The 15,800-nt window shown below is 38.5% G+C and overlaps 1 protein-coding gene across 2 annotated transcripts in view; it reads left to right on the forward strand.

The window, feature by feature from the left end:
* Positions 1-15,800, forward strand: part of ZMAT4 (zinc finger matrin-type 4) — a 362,015-nt gene that overhangs the window by 117,089 nt on the left and 229,126 nt on the right. For both annotated transcript variants that reach the window (XM_044225331.1, XM_044225332.1), the window contains exon 3: positions 14,588-14,677. In XM_044225331.1, the coding sequence (XP_044081266.1) occupies positions 14,588-14,677 (90 nt within the window). The remainder of the gene's footprint in view (positions 1-14,587; positions 14,678-15,800) is intronic.

Below are 15,800 nucleotides of genomic sequence, written 5' to 3' on the forward strand. Positions count from 1 at the left end.
AAATATTTTTAAAAGAATCTTTTTCCATTTTCATCTTTACATCATCTTCCATTCCTTAATCATATTTACCCTTATTTTTATATATATAAGTTTTTCTTTCTTTAGAGTTTTGGGAGGCAGTTTCTTCTAACATAACAAAATATACCCAGAATCTACTGTGTGACTCTGTTCTGTTCACCAGCCTGATCGTTTTTTTTTTTTTTTCCCCTTTCTTCTCCTCCCAGTTGTGGATCTCTTCTGATTCATTAAGTCTATATTTTTCTGGGGTTGTTGTTACCCTTATAGCATTTTGTTCTCTCATTCATCTATTCTTCTCTGGACAAAATGACAAAATGGAAAACCTCACCTCAAAAAAAGAACAAGAGACAGTACTGACTGCCAGGGACCTAATCAATACTGATATTAGTAAGATGTTGGAATTAGAGTTCAGAATGATGATTGTAAAGATACTAGCTGGGCTTGAAAAAAAGGCATAGAAGATACTAGATAATCCCTCTCTGGAGAAAGAAATGAACTAAAATATAAGCAAGTTGATATAAAAAAGGCTATCAATGAAGTACAGTAAAAAATGGAGGCTCTTACTGCTAGCATAAATGAGGCAGAAGAGAGAATTAGTGATACAGAAGACCAAATGATGGAGAATAAACAGCTGAGAAAAAGAGAGATAAGCAACTACTAGACCATGAGGGGATAATTCAAGAGATAAGTAATACCATAGGACAAAACAATATTAGAATAATTGGGATCCCAGTTAGAATGGCCAAAATTAGCAAGACAGGAAGCAACATGTGTTGGAGAGGATGTGGAGAAAGGGGAACCCTCCTACACTGTTGGTGGGAATGCAAGTTGGTGCAGCCACTTTGGAAAACTGTGGAGATTCCTTAAGAAATTAAAAATAGAGCTTCCCTATGACCCTGCAATTGCACTACTGGGTATTTACCCCAAAGATACAGATGTTGTGAAAAGAAGGGCCATCTTTACCCCAATGTTTATAGCAGCAATGGCCACATTCACCAAACTGTGGAAAGAACCAAGATGCCCTTCAACCAAACGAATGGATAAGGAAGATGTGGTCCATATACACTATGGAGTATTATGCCTCCATCAGAAAGGATGAATACCGAACTTTTGTATCCACATGGACGGGACGGGAAGAGATTATGCTGAGTGAAATAAGTCAGCCAATTATCCTATCGTTTCACTTATTTGTGGAGCATAAAAATTACATGGAGGACACAGGGAGATGGAGAGGAGAAGGGAGTTGAGGGAAATTGGAAGGGGAGATGAGCCATGAGAGACTGTGGACTCTGAAAAACAATCTGAGGGTTTTGAAGGGGCAGGAGGTGGGAGGTTGGGGGAGCCAGGTGGTGGGTATTAGGGAGGGCACATATTGAATGGAGCACTGGGTGTGGTGCAAAAACAATGAATTCTGTTATGCTGAAAAGGAAAAAAATCATAAAATGGTCAATTAAAAAAAAAAAGAATAATTGGGATCCCAGAAGTAGGAAGAGAGGGGCAGAAGGCATATTGGAGCAAATTATAACAGAGAACTTCCCTAATTTAGGGACAGAACAAGCATCAAAATCCAGGAGGCACAGAGAACCTCCCTCAAAATCAATAAAAATAGGTAAAATCCCCAACATTTAATAGTAAAACTTACAAGTCTCAGAGACAGAGGAAATCCTGAAAGCAGCTCAGGAAACAAAGTCTGTAATGTACAAGGGTAGAAATATTAGATTGACAGCAGACCTATCCACAGAGACCTGGCAGGCCAGAAAGGATTGGCATGATATATTCAGAGCACTAAATGAGAAAAATATGCAGCCAAGAAAATTATATCCAGATAGGCTGTCATTGAAAGTAGAAGGAGAGATAAAAAAGCTTCCAGGACAAAGAAAAACTAAAAAATTTGCAAACACCAACAGCCCTACAGGAAATATTGAAAAGGGTCCTCTAAGCAAAGAAGAAAGCCTACAAGTAACATAGACCAGAAAGGAACAGACACAATATACAGTAACAGTCACCTTATAGACAATACAATGGCACTAAATTTGTGTCTTTTAACAGTTACCCTGAATGTAAATGGGCTAAATGCCCCAATCGAAAGACACAGGGTATCAGAGTGGATTAAAAACATAAGACCCAAAAAAAAAAAAAAACCAAAAAAACATAAGACCCATCAATATGCTGTCTGCAAAAGACTAATTTTAGGCTCAAAGACACCTCCAGATTTAAAGTGAGGGGCTGGAAAACTATTTACCATGCTAATGGACATCAAAAGGAAGCTGGGGTGGCAATCCTTATATCAGACAAATTACCTTTTTAACCAGACTATAATAAAAGATGAGGAAGGACACTATATCATATTTAAAGGGTCTGTCCAACAAGAAGATCTAACAATTTTAAATATCTATGCCCCTAACATGGGAGCAGCCAGTTATGTAAGTAAATTAATAATGAAATAAAAAACACATTGACAATAATACAATAACAGTGGGGGACTTTAACACGCCCCTCACTGAAATGGACAGATGATCCAAGAAAAGATCAACAAGGAATAAAGGCTTTAAATGACACTGGACCAGATGGACATCACAGACATATTCAGAACATTCCATTCCAGTGCAACAGAATATATCTCTAGTGCACATGGAACATTCTCCAGAAGAGATCACATCCTGGGTTACAAATCAGGTCTCAACCAGTACCAAAAGATTGGGATCATTCTCTGCATATTTTCAGACTACAATGCTTTGAAACTGGAACTCAATCAAAAGCAGAAGGTTAGAAAGAACTCCAAATACATGGAGGCTGAGGATCATCCTGCTAAAGAATGAATGGGTCAACCAGGAAATTAAAGAAGAATTTTAAAAATTCATGGAAACAACTGAAAATGAAAACATAATTGTTCAAAATCTTTGGGACATAGTGGTCCTGAGAGGAAATTATACAGCAATACAAGACTTTCTGAAGGAATAAGAAAGTTCTCAAATATGCAACATAACCCTACACCTACAGAAATTGGAGAAAGAACAACAAATAAAGCCTAAGCCCAGCATTAGAAGAGAAATAATAAAGATCAGAGATGAAATAAATGAAAGAGAAACCAAAAGAATATGAGAATAGATCAACAAAACTGGGAACTGGCTCTTTGAAAGAATCAACAAAATTGATAAACTCCTGATCAGACTTATCAAAAGGAAAAGAGATGAATGAAAGAGAAGAGATCACAACCAACACCAAAGAAATACATACAATTATAAAAACAGATTATAAGCATCTATAGACAAGCAAATTAGACAATCTGGAAGAAGTGGATGCATTCCTCGGGATGTATAAACTGAAATAGGAAGAAATAGAAAGCATGAATAGACCCATAACCAGCAAGGAAATTGAAGCAGTAATCAAAAATCTCCTGAAAAACAAGAATCCAGGGCCAGATGGTTTCCCAGGGGAATTCTACCAAACACTGAAGAATTAATACTTTTTCTACTGAAACTGTTCCAAAAACTAGGAATGGAGGGAAAACGTCCAAACTCATTTTTTGAGGCCAGCATACCTTGATTCTAAGACTAGACAAAGACTCCATCAAAAAAGAGAATTACAGACCAATATCCCTGATGAACATGGATGCAAAATTGTAACCAAAATAGTAGCCAACAGGATCAAACAGTACATTAAAAGGATTAGTCACCACGTCCACGTGGGTTTTATTCCTGGGCTACAAGGTTGATTCAACATCTGTAAATTAATCAATATGATACAATACATTAATAAAAAAAAGAACAAGAACCATGTGATACTCTAAATAGATACAGAAAAAGTATTTGACAAAGTGAAGCATCCTTTCTTGATCAAACTCTCCACAGTGAAGGGATAGAGAGCACATACCTCAATATCATAATAGCCGTCTGTGAAATCCCACAGCGAATATCATTCTCAGTGGGGAGAATCTGAGACCTTTTCCCCTCAGGTCAGGAACATGGCAGGGATATCCAGTATAACCACTGCTATTCAACATAGGACTAAAAGTCCTAGCCTCAGCAATGAAACAACAAAAAGAAATAAAAAGAAATAAAAAGGCATCTGAGTCAGCAAAGAAGAAGTCAGATTCTCACTCCATGCAGATGATATGATACTTCATGTGGAAAACCCAGAAGTCTCCACCCCAAGACTGCTAGAACTAATCCAGGAATTCAGTAAAGTGTCAGGATATAAAATCATAGCACAGAAATCAGTTGCATTTCTATATACCAACAATAAGACAGAAGAAAGAGAAATTAAGGAGTTGATCCCAATTACAATAGCACCCCAAATCATAAGATATCTAGGAATAAACCTAACCAAAGAGACAAAACTATAAAGTACTCATTAAAGAAATTGAAGAAGATACAAATAAATGGAAAAATAATGAAATTGCTGAAACAGATTTTAAGATAATAATCCCATTCCCAATAGCACCACAAAGAATAAAATACCTAGAAGTAAACTTAATTAAGGGAGTGAATGATCTGTATTCTAAAAACTATAAAACATGGGTGAAACAAATTGAAAACAACACAAAAAATGGAAAGATACTCTATGCTCAGGGATTCAAAGAACTGATATTTTTAAAATGTCCATATCACCTAAAGCAACTTACACATTTAATGCAATTTCTATCAAAATACCAACAATATTTTTCATAGAACTACAACAAGTAATCCTAAAATAATTTGTATGAAACTATAAAAGACCCTAAATAGCCAGAGCAATATTGAAAAAGAAGAGCGAAACTGGAGTTACACAATCCCAGATGATATACTACAAAGCTATAGTTACAAATCATAAGAGTATGGTACGGGCACAAAAGCAGACATTTAGATCAAATTGATCAATACAACAGGATGGAGTCCAGAAATCAACCCATGTGTTTATGGTCAATTCACCTACGATAAAGGAGGCAAGAATATGCAATGGGAGAAAGTCTCTTCAACAAATCATGTTGGGAAAACTGGATAGCTACATGCGAAAGAAAGAAACTGGACCACTTCTTATAACATATACAGTAAACTCAAAATGGATTAAAGACCTAAATGTGAGACCTAAAACCATAAAGTCCTAGAAGAAAACAAAGGCAGTAATTTATTTGACATTGGTCATAGAAACATTCTTCTAGATATATTTTCTCTGGCAAGGGATACAAAAGCAAAATTAAATTATTTGGACTACACCAAAATAGAAAACTTTTGCACAGCAAGGGAAACCATCAACAGGACAAAAAGACAACCTGCTGAATGGAAGAAGATATTTGCAAATGTTATATTCAATGAGGAGTTAATATCCAAAATATACAATGAAGTTCTACAAGTCAACACCGAAAAACACAAATAATCCTATTAAAAAATGAGTAGAGGTCATGAATCGACAGTTTCCCAAAGAAAACATACAGATTGCAGACAAATGAAAAAATGCTCAAAATCACTAATCCTCAGGGAAGTGCAAATTAAAACCACAGTGATGTATCATTTTATGCCTGTCAGAATGGCTGGAATAAAAAAGACCAGAAATAATAAACGTTGGCAAAGATGTGGAAAAAAAGGAACCATTATGCACTATTGGGAATTCAAATTGGCGCAGCCATTGTGGAAAATAGTATGGAGGTTCCTCAAAAATTTTAAAAAATAAGATTATTATATGATGCAGTAATTCCACTACTGGGTATTTATTTACCCAAAGAAAATGAAAACACTAATTTGAAAAGTTACATGCACCCCTATTTATTGCAATAGATGAATGGATAAAAAAGATGTGGCATACACACACACACACACACACACACACACACACAAACACACACACTATATAATAGGTAAATAGATAAAGAGGATTAGGATTACCTTTATCTTTGTGAGTACTGAGATTATATTGTATACTCAAAACTAATATAACCTTTTATGTTAATTATAGGTAAATAAAAAAGGAAGATGTTGTATGCATGAGTGTGTGTGTGTGTGTGTGTGTATAATGGAATAGTACTCAGCCACAAAAAGGAATGATATTTTGCCATTTGCAATAACATGGATGGAGCTAACGGGTATCATACTAAGTGAAATAAATCAGAGAAAAACATATACCATATGATTTCATTTATATGTAGAATGTAAAAAACAAAATAAATTAAAAAACAAAGAGCAGAAACAGACCCTTAATTACAGAGAAGAAATTGGTGGTTGCCAGAGCAGAAGGGGACTGATGAGCAAAATTGGTGAAGAGGAGTAGGAGGTACAAGCTTCTAGGTATGGTATGAGTAAGTCATGCAGATAAAAGGTATAGCATAGGGAAAGAGTCAGTGGTATTGTATTAGTGTTGTATGGTGACAGAAAAAATTTAAAAGCATACATAGAAAAATAGAGATCACCTATGACTCATGATAGGCAATGTTAACACTTTGGTATGTTTCTTCCTAGATTTTTTCTATGTCTCTGTGCAGATATATATTTGTTCAAAAAATTTGACATCATTTATATTCTTGTTTGAATAGGACTTTTTTCTTTATATTATTTCATAGATTTAAAAAAATTTCATTAGTATTATTAATATACTTGATGATAGCAGTTTTGGTAATCTATCATACAGATAAAATATTTATCTCTCTCACTTAGGATACTTAATTTATTTTCTCAATTTCACCGTTATAAATAAATCGCAATACATGTTTCTCCTTCCTTAAATCAATTTATAGAAGTAGAATTGTTGGATTGAGCAATTTTTTCTGTTTTGAATATGTATTGCAAAATTTCCATCCTGGAAGCTTTTATCAATTTAGCAGAAATTGATAAAACATAGCAACTATGTACCAGAATCTTCATTTTCCTGTATCTTCACCAATATAGGTATGTCTGTTTTATAAATATTTGTCCACTTTGTGGCAAAACAGGTATTTTTTCGGTTTAAGAACTGTAAGGTAGAATTTGGAGAACTTGTTATATGTCGTTTAGTTATTGCTTTTCTGAAATTCCTGTTTATATCTTATTCCTGTTTTAATATTTGTTAGTGAATTTGTTAAAGTACCGTTTCTTAGGTATTAAACCATTTCATTTTACATATTGCAAATATTTTTCCTGCTTTATGGTTTGCCTCTTGTATGTATTTCAGATTAAAAATACCTATTTTTTAAAAAGATTTTATTTATTTGATAGAGATACAATGAGAGAGGGAACAGAAGCAGGGGGAGTGGGAGAGGGAGAAGCAGACTTCCTGCTGAGCAGGGAGCCGGATGGTGGGCTGGATCCCAGGACCCTGAGATCATGACCTGTGAAGGCAGAGGCTTAACCCACTGAGCCACCTAGGCGACTCCTTTTTCCCCACTTCTTTATCCTATTCCTCTGCATTCTAGGAAATGTCTCTATGTTGACTTCCACCCTGCTCTGCAGTGTTGATTCTGCTCTTGTACTGATGTGAAAGACCTTCAGAATGAAACCATGATATTTTTAATGTCCTTTTTTATTAACTCAGGCAGTGCATCTTTATTGCCGTCAGCTGTGCTATCTCATCTTTTAGCTTTTACCCTCAGTTCGTATTTTCTTGAATTAAATGAATGAAGTATGTACATTTAAAATGTACTTCCATTTATTGTAGGAAATATTTTTACAAGTAATTGCTTTATGTCTTTTCCTTGAGAGTTTTCTGAAGGCTTCTTTTCCATTACAGAAGTTTTTCCTGGGTGCCACTGATTGTTGGGAGAAGAGAGGTTATGAAGGCCTGCTACTTGTCCCTAGTGTGTGAGGATTGGCCTTTGATCCTTTCATGGTACACCTAAAATTTTGCAGGATCTTCTGATCTGATCCATTTGTAGGACCACTTCAGTAGCTTATGTAGGAGGCCTGGAACCTGGGTCCTTGGACAGTTCCAGCAGAGGACATTTTTTTCTTCCTCACTCAGGGTCTTTCTCTTCTGAGCCCAAGTAAATCTTCCACCCCAAGTAAAGGGAGTTTCTGTATCCAGCCTCTTCCCTGTGTTAATAAGGAGAGATGCATCAGTCTGGGAAGAGTCCCAGTTATCAGAAGGGATCTCCGACACTTGTAGTTTTCTTTGTTAATCTTGACTTCCTAGTGAAGTTGTACTCTGGCTTTTCCAGGGCTCAGCCCTGAGGCCCTCAACCTGGGAGTGTTATGCGGGGCTGTGCCAGGGTGCCGCCTTCTTCCTGAGAGCTGGAGTCCCCATGTCACATCTGCCCATCATTCTCAGGTAGCTGGGGAGTTAAACCCTTGGTATTTGTTGTCCTTCCTTTAATCGGCTCTTCTTTACCCTAGAATGAGTAGAAACAGCTCAAAATCGGTAGCATGTGAGGATGACTGTTCTGTAATTATCAGTCTGTTTCAGGTTTTCCCTTTTTCTTATAGTCTTTGGCTTATTTTAGCTGGTTTCTGGAAGAGGTATAATTAGATACCTAAGATGAAATAAAATGGTGAAGACTTAACTAGGAAATCAGGAATGGATCTTAAAGCTTATTTGAAATAACGCCTCTCCTGCCAGCCTCACAACTGTGACTTGAGGATAAAATGAGATGGTAAATGTCACAGGGGTTTTGTTTGGAGCATTATGCAAATACTAAGTTACTTTGTTATCTTCACATTTTATGAGACCAGAAACCAGTAGCCCTGTTGGAAGCAAATTTGAGTTGTGAATTTTTTAAGGGTATGTGATAATGGAAGATGGTTATTTAGGTGAAGCACAAAGCCATTCTATTTCGATGTGGTCCACCCCCTTCTTTCACACAATACATCTGAAATAGAGGTTTGTCTTGTTCTTTATCCCCCCAAAGAGAAGGCTGGCCTGAATTTCCACTTTAGATGATTTCTTTGAGTGCCAGGAGATTGTTTGAGCCAAAGAAACTAATCTGCAGATAGGTCTGCCCCCTGCACAATGCCCAGCATCAGGGGCAAAGGCTTTAATTAAAATGGAAGACTTGGTAATTTCTGGCCTATCTGGGAAGCTTAAAGTTGATGTGGTTTGAATGAAAGTAATGACTTTTGCTTAAAATGCAAATATTAATGCGAGAGCCAGGGACTGACTTTTGGTGCAAGCGAGAGAGATTGCAATTTCTTTTTTGTGGCTTTTCCCTTGAAGAAATGACCCTTTTCTTCCGCGAAACTCTAATATATACACTTAACATGTAAGGTACTTTTTACTCCTTATATTTCCTTTAGTTGGTAATTTGTCTTTTTAAACTCTTAAAAGAAGTGCATATTTTAGGTATTGACAAATCTTTGAAAAAATCATAAGGATTTGTTTTTGTTGTTCATAGTTATTTGGACGACATAAATACATCTCAGAAGTGGTTTTCCTTCCAGTTTGGTTTCTAGACGGCATTTCGATGTGGTCCACCTCCTTCTTTCACACAATACATCTGAAATAGAGGTTTGTCCACTGTGCCCATAATCCTCATTTATATATAGGAAATGGAATGATCACATTGTAAAGAGGACACATGTTTACCGTGGCCTTTGTATGTACCAAGACAAAGTTTTAAAAGTTAAAGTAATATGTATTGCTCTTGGGTTAAGTAGGCTTATCCAGTCACCAAGTATCGCAGTGAAAAAAATGCAGTGCATTTTGAATGTTGATAAGACATTAGCAAGGATAGAGGGAAATGTGGTCGACTGTATCAGTATATGAACTTATGAGTATAAAAGCATTCCAGATCAGTGTGCTGTTTACTAATTACAATCATTATGAGTAGAAAGTGAATGTACAATGGAATTATATTGTAATTACAATGGCTTGAGCATTGCGAAGTTATTACTTTTATGGTAAGGGAAAATTTGTTGTAGAAATAAAGAAAATCATCCGTACTTTCTCTTCCTTAATAAATCATGCTTGTTTTTCTTTCTCCTTTCCACTTCTTATTGATATACTTACAGATATTTATATAATCTTAATCACAGTATGAGAACAGTTTTTGTTTTAGCATTTTCCATTCAGCATGCATTAGGTAGAAAGCACTTCTTCAACTTCTCACTGAACATACAGCCTCTTGTTCAACATGTAACTGTCTCCCTGATTTGCTGTTCCTACTTTGTCGTGCTTCAATGAACGTCTTCACTGAAATCTAAGTCTAACTTTTTTGAGGGAAGGTTTCTGTCTGTCTGTTTGTTTCTAGAATCAGTTCGAAGGAGTGAGGTTACCAGGCCAAAGTTCAAGCAATTTCTGGTAGGTAAGGAGTTGAGAGAGGCCCGTTGGAGGAAGATGCTGAGGGCGACTCAGTGTGTCCCGCTTTGAGGAAGAGGTGAGAATGCCAGGAAGGAAGGAGAGGACTCACTAGATGAGCCGCACCCAGGTGTTGAAGACCCCAGGGCTGAAGCAGACAAGTTTAGGGCACCTGGGAGCCATCGGCTAGCAATCTCTGTATCCTTGTCAACGGACATCGTCTGGGAGTGGCTTTGGGTTTCAGTCGGTCTAACTGGAAGGGAATGACTCCACACTCCCGTCACTGAGAAGTGGACTGTCTTCTGGGTTTTTACTTCCTGCCCTAAGTCAGGGTACGCTTGTGTGGCACTGGGTCCAGCCCTGGCAGTCTGGGAAAAGGAGCAGGAGGACAGAGGCAATAGGAAAACAGCTAAATGATGAACCAGAATGCCTCCACCATCATTCCAGAATGAGGTGGGATTTTCCAAAGCTGTTTTTTCTTCACCCGTACACAGGGGCAAAGGCAGAACTTGGAGGGCCGTCAGTCCTTCCATCAAAACTGGAGGCTGGTCGCCAAACTATGGAAAGAACCAAGATGCCCTTCAACGGATGAATGGATAAGGAAGATGTGGTCCATATACACTATGGAGTATTATGCCTCCATCAGAAAGGATGAATACCCAACTTTTGTAGCAACATGGACAGGACTGGAAGAGATTATGCTGAGTAAAATAAGTCAAGCAGAGAGAGTCAGTTATCATATGGTTTCACTTCTTTGTGGAGCATAACAAATAGCATGGAGGACAAGGGGCGTTAGAGAGGAGAAGGGAATTTGGGTAAATTGGAAGGGGAGGTGAACCATGAGAGAATATGGACTCTGAAAAACAGTCTGAGGGGTTTGAAGTGGCGGGGGGGGGTGGGAGGTTGGGGTACCAGGTGGTGGGTATTATAGAGGGCACGGATTGCATGGAGCACTGGGTGTGGTGAAAAAATAATGAATACTGTTTTTCTGAAAATAAATAAATTGAAAAAAAAAACTGGAGGCTGGGAGAGCTGAAGGAGAAAAATGAACAAGATTACTAATAAGACTTCGATTCCAACATCTCTCATCACTGACGGCTTCACGGCAGAGCTTACTATATACTTCCCTTTTCTGCTCATCTAATGGTTTTTTACCAGTTTTGTCCAACTGCAGTTAAATATCCCAGTGAACTCTGCCTTTGCCTGAAAGAGTCTTTTTGAAAGATATGTAATATTTTAGCAAAGAGAAGAAATCCAACCACAAAACAGGATGCATTATAAGATTTCCAATTTTTGGAATTTTGCAATGATTTTGTTCTCTGGGAATCCAGGGCTTTGAGCAGATTGATGGTGTTAGGTACTGAGATCCATTCTTCTAGGGTGACAAATGAAACATTGAAAGCCCACTTCAGCCTCATTTGAGCTCATGCTGGTATCACTTTGTCTTTTCACTAAGTACTGGTCTGTTGTGCTTTTCCCCAGCCCATCCTCTGGGACCATATTCAGCATCTTGCAGGTTTTTGAAGGTTCTTTTTTCTTTTTTTGACTGCAGGCATATTCTTAACTTTCCCACTGCCCCTTCCTCCAAAAAAAAACAAAAAACAAAACAAAACTAGAAAGTGTATATAGATTTTAGTAATTGACATAATTCTCTGCAAAAGAAACTGTCACTAGTCTGCACTGCATCATTCTCAAAAGCATGCAGAAGCTGAACAGTGCTGTTGAAATGATCTGGCACAAGTCCACATAGGTCTCTATTTCTCTTCCTACCAATCTCGTGGGCAAACGAGACTCCAGGTAACCCTTGATTACAACTTACAATGCAACCTAGAAATAGCTACAAATGTATTTCAAAATCATACTTCAGTACTTTTATGCATCTGTAATATCTTTCATTCCATTAGCACTTTTAAACCCATTTAAAGACCTTGAAAGTGTTCAATGACTATTTATTATTATTTTTTTTACTTTTTAAAATTTTTTTCCTTGTTTAAAAAAAATTTCTTTTCAGTGTTCCATAATTCATTGTTTATGCACCACACCCAGTGCTCCTTGCAGTCGTGCCCTCCTTAATACCCATCACCAGGCTCACCCATCCCCCCACTCCGCTCCCCTCCAAAGCCCTTAGTTTGTTTCTCAGAGTCCACAGTCTTTCATGGTTTGTCTCCTCCTCCAATTTCCCCCAACTCACTTCTCCTCTCCATCTCCCCATGTCCTCCGTGTTATTCCTTATGCTCCACAAATAAGTGAAACCATATGATAATTGACTCTCTCTGCTTGACTTATTTCACTCAGCATAATCTCTTCCAGTCCCATCCATGTTGATACAAAAGTTGGGTATTCATCCTTTCTGATGGAGACATAATACTCCATTGTATACATGGACCACATCTTCTTTATCCATTCATCCACTGAAGGCATCCTGGTTCTTTCCACAGTTTGGAGACTGTGGCCATTGCTGCTATGAACATTGGGGTACAGATGGCCCTTCTTTTCATTACATCAGCATCTTTGGGGTGAATACCCAGTAGTGCAATTGCAGGGTCATAGTGAAGCTCTGTTTTTAATTTCTTAAGGAATCCCCACACTGTTTTCCAAAGTGGCTGCACCAACTTGCATTCCCACCAACAGTGTAAGAGGGTTCCCCTTTCTCCACATCCTCTCCAACACTTACTTGCTGTTTACTGTCTTGTTAATTTTGGCCATTTTAACTGGTGTAAGGTGGTATCTCAATGTGGTTTTGATTTGAATCTTCCTGATGGCTAGTGATGATGAATATTTTTTCATGTGTCTGTTAGAACCATGTTTTTTAGAAGCACAATAAAGGAATGAAAAAAGTAATAAAGAAGGAAAACCAGGCTGAGGGATTTACATCATATCCTGTCCTGTAAACAAGTTGCAATTTGCTGTGCATTCTCTGAAATGTTCTCTGCTCTGCCTGCTTGCTTTGCCTTTGTGGCTAATCTGTGAAGGCAAGCTATCATGCATGAGATTGGCTGGTCCCCGGCTGTAAGTAAAGACAAAATTGAACCAAGGCCTGGAGAAGGAGGAATTCAGTCCTGAACAAAGGGAGGGGTTCGGGGATCAGAATTAGGTAGCGATGGATTCTAGGAGAATTCACATCCTAGCACCGTAGATTCGGAGTTCGGGATTGGTGCCTGCGCTGGTGAGACACGTTAAGTTAAGCATAATGTGGATTGCAGGTTTTCACACGCACTGCCTCATTTGATTCTCCCAGAAAAACCCTAATAAATATTATGTTCATTTTGTACGCAGAGAAAATGAGACTCATTTTAGTTATAAACAAATTAGACTGACTTGCTGAATATCACCCAGCCAGAGAGCCGCAGAGCTGTGCCTGGCTTCCGAATGTGGGACTGTTTGTGCTCTTGTCAGTCGGCCATCCTCAGGTAGCAGCTTGGAAATTAGAGCTGTAGTGTCCTTTCTTTTTTTTCTTTTTTTAATTTAATTTTATTTTTCTCAGTGTTCCAAGATTCATTGTTTATGCACCACACCCAGTGCTCCATGCAATCCGTGCCCTCCTTAATACCCGTGACCAGGCTCACCCATCCCCCACCCCCTCCCCTCCAAAACCCTGTTTCTTTCTCAGAGCCCACAGTCTCTCATGGTTCTTTAAAGGGGAGGGAAGTTCAGGAGGGCTCTCAGTGGAGCAAAGGAGTGGAGAAAAGATGGAACTAGGATGCGATCCGTTTCTCCATGCTGGGCCTGGACACGTCAGTACAAGTAGAAACCCAGAGTCCTGCTAACCCTGTGGCTGATGGGGCTTTATGGTTGAACTGCTCTGCCTGCTTGCACGCAGTTTGGGCTCTGATCAGTCCTCACACTTGCATTTGATACCCTTTTTTGCCCATGATGTCTGATCTGGAAAATCTTTTTTAATAGCTTATTAATGAGGCTCCAAAATGGGAGAGCCAGACAAAGAGACTTCTGTTGGAGATGCTATGCTTGCTGACTCCCAGGGGGCATTGTCTGTCCCCAGCTCCTTAGGGCAGGGCAGCGGGAGTTTGAGACAAGGCCAGGCACCTGGCCTTCCATCACAGCCCATCTTTGTACTATTCTATCTCTGCCCTGTTCTTATTTTGAGGATAATTAAATATATGATTCACTCCAGGCTTTTAGCCTAGTGCTAAAAAACATCCTAGTGCTTTTAGCTTTCTTCTTTCACTGTCTTTTCTAATTCTGAAATTATGTTGGCTTTGTAACTTTGGACAAGTCGCTTAACCTATCTGAATCTTCACCCTGCATAATTCTCAGGAGCATGTGGAAGTGTTTTTAATGAAACTTTATTACTTTGTATATACAGTCACTGGCTATGTGTCTGAGGATTTAAAATGCCTTCTCTTTCATAGTATCTGCTTCTGCTTTTCCTTCCCAGAGTCGAAAACATGCAAGCAAAGTCCGACTGTATTACATGCTTCACCCCAGGGATGGTGGGTGTCCAGCCAAGAGGCTCCGGTCAGAAAATGTGAGTATCTGGCACCCTCTAATATCCTCAGATGATCTGTTCAGTTTGCTGAGAACTCTGTAGGTCTAGGAAGTAAAGTCACGTCTACCTTAGCAGGAGAGCTAAGGGAGCAGAAATAGTTCTCATTAAATACAACAGAAAATATTACATATTAGCAAGGCTTTTTCCTTTTCTCTGCCCAAATGTTCTAGTATGGTGTTGGGGGACTTTGCGATGATTCTGTGCCAGAGCAGAGTGGAGAAAAACCGTCCAGAGGGGACAGAGAGCAGCCGGGGGAGGGGAGGCAGGAGCTGTCAAAAGAAAAAGAGAAAGAAAGATGGCTTAAGGAGAAATCCTGTCAGAAATATGAGATACTTTGCTGTTTACATATTTTATTTTTCCTTTGGTGTATAAAACTGAATGCGAGTTTATTCATTTATAATAAAGACTGTGCATATCTTACAAATAACAATATTCAGGGTTTTTGATCAGTGCCCCTCTCCCCGAGGGAACATTCACTTGGGAAGAAAATGACAATTAGGAGGTTGCTTTGAGGATGTAAAGTTAGGATGAAGGGTTTACTTCAGCCAGGCCAAGGCAGGGACTGATAAAATAAATATTCCTTCCTCTCAGCAGGGGTTTCTTTTCCTAACGAGTGGAATATTCATATCCATCCATTGCAGAGGTCCTCTGTGATAAACACTGCAGATTAAACAGAAATCACTTGTCCTTTGAGTTCTGAGGAGGCTGCAGGCATGGAATTTATACCCTACGCTCTCGCCTGTGCTTGTGATCCCTTTCTCCTTCTGCTGCCAGATAGATACCGGTCTTCTTTTCTTATTAAAAATTAATATATGATCACTGAAGAAACTTGACAAGAAATGAGCTTGTGTATTCTTCACAGGAGAAAAAGAGAGAACAAGAGGACTCCTTATGACCACAGGTAGTGAGCATCAGGGCTGGTGTTAATGAATTCCAAGCACATATCTTAAATCACGAATCGTGCTGTTCATACCCAGACTAATCCGGAACACTGTGAAGTTGTCTTGACTGCTTTGGTGAGGCAGCATTTAGAGCTTATTAGAGGCAAAAGATGTCATGAAAACTTTTTAAACTGCTAAGAAATGGGACAGAGACTAGTTCT

This window comes from Neovison vison, chromosome 11 (assembly GCF_020171115.1).
Source record: "Neovison vison isolate M4711 chromosome 11, ASM_NN_V1, whole genome shotgun sequence".
NCBI classification, from domain to species: domain Eukaryota; kingdom Metazoa; phylum Chordata; class Mammalia; order Carnivora; family Mustelidae; genus Neogale; species Neogale vison.